General features: G+C 36.5%; 1 protein-coding gene across 2 annotated transcripts in view; it reads left to right on the plus strand.

Moving 5' to 3' along the window:
* Positions 1–6,077, plus strand: part of HIPK3 (homeodomain interacting protein kinase 3) — a 79,050-nt gene extending 72,973 nt beyond the window's left edge. For both annotated transcript variants that reach the window (XM_063331972.1, XM_063331973.1), the window contains exons 15-16: positions 248–375; positions 1,991–6,077. In XM_063331972.1, coding sequence (XP_063188042.1) covers positions 248–375; positions 1,991–2,467 — 605 coding nt within the window. In that variant the 3' untranslated portion in view covers positions 2,468–6,077. The remainder of the gene's footprint in view (positions 1–247; positions 376–1,990) is intronic.
* The last annotated feature ends 227 nt before the right edge of the window (positions 6,078–6,304 follow it).

Below are 6,304 nucleotides of genomic sequence, written 5' to 3' on the forward strand. Positions count from 1 at the left end.
ATACCTGTAGATAAGAACAGAAATCTGAATATTTCTTCAGCAGCCATACATAGGAAGGTATCAACCTACTCATATATCTGCTAGTCTCTAGTAAACGCTTCTAATTTGTGTTGATTTTTTACTTTAGTCAGTGTATTATTTTATTATTTCTCCCTGTATGCTGAAGCAGATGAAACTTTGTCTAACTTTTGTTACAAGAGAATAGTGACAACAAAAACATAACATTGTTCATTTTTTTTCTTGAAAGATGCTTCGTGCCAGCCACTGAAAAAGGGTCGGTCTGTCCTGGGAAGAATAAACCAGTCTTCTACTGTAGGAAACCGTCAGCAAAAACTGACATCAGCATTCCATCAGCAACATATAAACTTCAGTCAGGTATGTGTGCTTACTCACATCTAAGAAGTACTTTTTCTGTCTTGAGGTTCCAAACATGCTGAATGCTCACAATTTCCATTGCTGTCAATGGCAACTGCAGGTTTTCAACAGCTTGATTACAGAAGCGTTCAAATCTTGAAAAATGGATTTCAACTTACTGGGCAAGTCATAAGTATCTTTCACTTTTGGTCATTTTCTTAAAGCAGATGACTTTGTTTTTAAAAGTGATAGAAAAGCCACACTGGGAAAATTAATCAATGCCTACCCAAAATCAAAGCACGAGACAAAATGAAAAACATCTTAGCATATTTTTTTTTCCTACATCCAAATCATAGGGCGCAGTTAAAAACTGCGTCTATATTTCGGTCTTGTTACATTAGTAGCGTGCATGAAACCGCTTGTAGTTTGAGCATCCAGAGGTGAGAGAGCTCAGCAATCCCAACCTTTGCTGCCAGGTAGTGAAGCTGGTGGGGAGAGAGGTTGTGGTTGTAGTTCAATCCAATGTTGGAAGATACCCAAAATTAATTTAAAAGCTACTTTTGTCGTTACCCAACAACATAGTAAATGTGTCTGCTGTGGCTGAGAACTGAAGTTGACATGTGGCATCAAGTTTAAGCCCCTTTTTAATTAATTAATTCTGAGCTGTAGGTGCATTGAGCTTTTGGTTAGATATCTGGAGGTACATTTAATATAAGAGCAGTACCTGTTTGTCTTGCGGAGTAACTGTGAATATTAAATTGTAAGTTAAATACTAAATGCAAGCATGCTATACGTAGATAAGAGGATTTCCCAATAATGACTTGAATAGTTCAGATTGAAAGAAACATCTGGGTGGGTGACACAATCTCCCCTTCTGCCTGATTATGCAGAAGGATTGGTTTAATTAATTCTAAGCAAACCTTAATATGATCAGCATAGTATTAATTTTTAATCTTTTTAATGACTGCAGCTCCTCAGCCTCTTGGCAGAAAGCGTAGAACGTTATTTTCATTACAAAAATTTATGCTAATCCTTCCTTCTTTGGTAGATGCCCTATGTAGTTTGAAGTCTGCATCATGTAATGGGAGTAATTGATTTTTAGTCTTTCTCTCTGTAACTGTTAATGATTGCCACATCTTCCTGTGATCATAGCCCTAGACTTCTGTTTGCCTAGTTGTCTCAGATATTTTCAATCCGTTTCTTATTTTTTCTGCTCTCCTCTAAAATTTCTCTCCTATTTGTCCTCTTTGTGCCTCATTATGGTGCCCAAACTGAATGCAGCACTTCCAATTGATGCCAAGCCAGTGCTGAGTAGAGTGGAATAAGCACCTTGCTCATGTGATACATGGTATTTCTGTTAAAACAGCCCAGCATGGCATTATATCCTTTTTTTTTTTTTTTTTTGCAAGAGCATTAAAATAACTTGTGTTCTGTTTACCATCTCTTATTGTCAGATTTCCTGTCTGTGCTACTATCTAAATAGCTGATTTTTTTTGGTTTCTTTAAGCATTTAATTATTCCTGTCTCTATATTACTCTTGATTTTAAGTTGACTAGTTTTAGTGCATTATTCCATTTTTCAAACTCTCTTCGTACTTGGAAACGTTAAGACCCTGCCCGTTTCTGTGTGTGGACAGGTTCAGCACTTTGGATCTGGGCCGCAGGAATGGAACGGAAACTATGCTCATCGGAGGCAGCAGGCTTACATCCCGGCCAGCGTTGCCGGTCACGCTTTCTCCCTTCCGCAAGGAAGTCCAAATCCCACCACGGTGCACGCGCATCTCTCTGGAAGTACCCACCTTGGAGGACAGCCTGCTATTCTTCCGTACCCGTCGTCGGCACCCCTTAGTACTGCTGCCCCCGTCGCCCACCTCCTTGCCTCGCCATGTACCTCAAGACCCTTGTTACAACACCCAGCGTACAGTATCTCTCACCCCGGTGGTATAGTACACCAAGTTCCAGTTGGCATAAATCCCCGTCTCTTACCTTCCCCAACCATTCATCAGACTCAGTACAAACCAATTTTCCCACCGCATTCGTACATTGCAGCATCACCTGCTTACACAGGATTTCCATTGAGTCCCACCAAACTCAGCCAGTATCCGTTTATGTGAGAACTCAAACACAGTATATTGAGGAAGCTCAATGATACAGAAGTTTGATTTAAGAAGAAACATGGTATTTATTAAATATTAGCCATGGCACAACAGGAAAATTATTTTTTTGATTCATGTAGACTTGGGTGCAATTTAAACAACTCTGAGCTTTAAAAAAAAAACTCACTTTTAATGTGTTTTGCACATTTGGTATAACTTGTCTTTGGTCATGTTATCTTCTTATATAGTAACTTTAGACAGGTGACTTATGGGAGCAGAAGTCTGGTTTTGCTCCTGCTATTTTTTATAAAATTGCCTTCTAACTAGTGCAAGACACGTCTACATTTGGGAAGCCATTCAGTGTACAGAACTAGAGCAACAGATGCACATATGTCAGCAGTACAGTGTAGAAGTAACTTGTTCGTATTGCGTATCTTGGTGTTTAAATGTTGAGTCACTTATCTAAAAGTTGAGCTGTTGTTCTTCACATTGCATGTGTCTTTTGCATGGGCAAAAAAAAAAAAGAAAAGCCTAAACATTGCTCTTAAATGTTGTTGTCCTAATAATCTCAGCTGCATTGTAAACTGTTCCCACACATAGTGCCTTAAATATTTGAGGTTGTTAATGTTATTACTTATATATAAATGTTGAGGACTGCAGCACTTAAAAATTCAGATCTGCTGATTTTTTGATAGCGTAATGCTCATTTTGGGTTTTGTGTGGTATGATTTTAGTATTGGGTGTGTTTTCCTTACTGAGAAGGCAGCATGTTTTGCTGTAGCCGAATTTTGCTGTCTTTTTTTCCCCCCAGAATGATCTAGCTTCAAGACTTGACTTTAGTAGTGCATAAGAAAAGTTGATTCAGTAGCTCTTGAGTAGTGACACACAACACAGTATTTCATACTGGTCGATGGAACTGCAATACAACCTAAGTAGTTTATTTTAAAAGTGTTTGTCTAATTGGATATAATAAAATGTTTAGAGGTGCAGTAGGCATGACTGACTAGCTAATGAAAGAAAAAGCCAAGTGCTCATTGATCCGTGGTGTGGTTTCATCTTAGCTTGAGCAAACCATGCAGTATTTAATAACTAGTAGCAGAATATTTACTATTGAAGCTTGAAAAGATGTGAGTTCTTTGTGTGCAATCTTTCATTTATGCATGGGAGAGATTTTAGTCTTTTTACATTATAGTATTTGTTTTAGCCTGTTGCGGGTGTTTGCTTATTTAATACATTCCGTCAGGGACGTAAACTACATGCTTTTTGCATTTTATTTTTTTTTTTTCCTTAGGAAGTGTGTCTTTTTCGTTTGTTTTGGTTTTTTTTGTTTTGTTTTGTTTTGTTCAAATGAAGTTGCTTTTGCAGCACCAAAGACTTAATCATCCATTTCCTATAAAAGGTAGCTACTTTTTCATAGACCTCAAGTATACTGTAGTGTAGAGATGGGATTTACAGAAGGTATTAAGCTGAGGCTGTGTTTTAGCTTATGGGCAAGTAATAAATTGTATCATTTATCTTGAATGTATCATAGATAAGCTGCTATATAATGATTGCCACTTCAGATAGCTGTGAAATTAGGTGATTAACTAGTTCTTTCTTAGCCTTCTAATTTCTGTACAAGTCTAATTACATGAAATAGAAGCCGGGTTTTGGGTTTGTTTGTTTGTTTTGTTTTTTTTTTTTTTAAAAACTTTATTTTGTTTTCATGTTTGAAGTGTCGTAACTACTATACTGTAAATGATGGAAGATGATTGCATACGTTTTTTTGGGGTGTGTTATTTGCATCAGTATTTTATCTCCATTAACTTTGAGCTCATCACTGCATATAAGTGGATGTATTGATGTAATTTAATTTTTTTTATGTTTTCATATTGGCATTGTGTAGACACTTAAGAAGCTGCATCTTGCAGGCTTGACTTAACTTTTTTTTAAAACAAAATCTGGAATACAATCCTTGCAATGTTGACTGGAATAAGAGTGCGAAGCATTTGAGTTTAACTCTGTCAATAAGCTAATAACTGGTAATCTTTTTCTTTACTCCACTAACACAAGCAGTGTTTTATTTAATGAATGTCTGAATGAAATAAATGTGCCTACATTTGATTTATTTTTTAAGTAATAACTAAAATACAACAGTATTAGATCATAAAAGAAAATAATAAAAATACCAGCAGTACATTTTTAATCACACTGAAAATTAAGAAACCTAACTTTTCCCAAAAGTTTCAGTGTTTTTAGTAATCAACTCTATGCATTTTGTACAAACGTGTGTATATAAAGTATACATTAGAAACTAGGAGTATCCTGAGGAATTTGAAATCCTATCAACACATATAAAGCCTAAACGTAGGGAGCCGAGAAAATGCTCAAATTGGATGTCCACCTCGCCACTTCAAACGCGTGCTATATGGTCCAGCAGATAGTTTTCTGTTCACTCCCTTGTGTTGGGAAGCGATGGGTTTTTGGTGCTTACTCCGTTGCAGGCAATGGACACACCAAGAATCACCAATGCAAATGGAGGAAATGAATTTTGTATCGTGATAACAAAAAAAAAAAAAAAACAACCGCATTTTTTTTTTCTGGGGCCATGGGGATCATCATTGGTCTAATGTATTTGCTGTACTTTCTTTTTACTGTGCTTAAGGTTTTAAGCTAACGTGCTTGTTAAATTGACACAGTTATCTGTATATCACAACAGTATCCTATCGTATGCAGGAAAAAGTTGCTGTAAATGCGCCCCAAATTAGATCCGCTGCTCTTTCGATGTGTTGTAATTCTAGAAATGTCTGCATTTCAAAGAATGAAACATTTGGGATCCCGCCACAGCTAAAATTTGATATACCGGGTGACTTTTCCCCCATCCTGCAATACGCTTGGAGAGAACGGACTCTTGTCGCTGCAAGTGTCCGGGGCCCATCTGCAGAAAAAAATAAAAGCTTTCAGGGTGAAGGCCTTTTCTGTGAAAAAAGTCATCCTCTGAGAAGCATTTATACACATTACCGTTTTAATGCCTTTTTTAAATAAAACACTGCATGACTACGGAATTGCATATCTGCATATTACTTTAATTTGCAAGATTTTATATGAATTTCTTGTGTTTGGTTTTTAACTTTACTTCAGGGTGTTTTATTGGTCAAATATGCTACTGTATTAACTTTTTTTTGGTTTTAATTTTTAAATTTTCGGTTTTTACTGCTAATTAACTTGGTTTGTGTTAAGTAAAAGTTAAATCACACTGCAAGCTGTAGGAAGACTTGTTCTAGAAATACCCAGTGATAGAGACTTGATTAATAAGTTTGAACTGTTACTGTTTAACAATTTGTAGACTTGTGGCTTTTTTTTTTTTTTTTGCTTTGGATTTCTATGCTACACTAGTTCGCCATGTAGCAATTGCACTGTGCAATATTACAATATGAGGACTGGGAAAATTTTTTATGGATGTAATGTCTCTTACAGTTTGCGATAGTATTTCTTTCTAGTTCTCAGTGATTTAAATGTGACCAAGCCTTCTGTACTTTGTCACAAAAAGCGGGTTTTCCAGGTGACTATTTTGGTGAGTGTCAAAATAAGAATTTATGGTGTATTACTGTCGAGATTCACTTTGAATTAAAATATATATTGCAGCAGATGACTTTCGGTGGCTTTCATTTTTTGCTGTGTTACATCAAGGCTGGATTAAGGTATTAAGGTATTTCCTGATGGAAATTCACAGGGAGGGCTCTGAAATTCTGATATAATCGTTCGACTAAGCTGCTCTTCCTTCTGAAATTTAAAATTTCATTAACTTTCAAGGTTTGCTCAGGAGGATCTTGAGAATCTGCCTGTAGTGTAGCCGAACCTTGAAGGTTCTTTGTT

The sequence above is a fragment of the Chroicocephalus ridibundus genome, chromosome 4, assembly GCF_963924245.1.
Source record: "Chroicocephalus ridibundus chromosome 4, bChrRid1.1, whole genome shotgun sequence".
Lineage (NCBI taxonomy): Eukaryota > Metazoa > Chordata > Aves > Charadriiformes > Laridae > Chroicocephalus > Chroicocephalus ridibundus.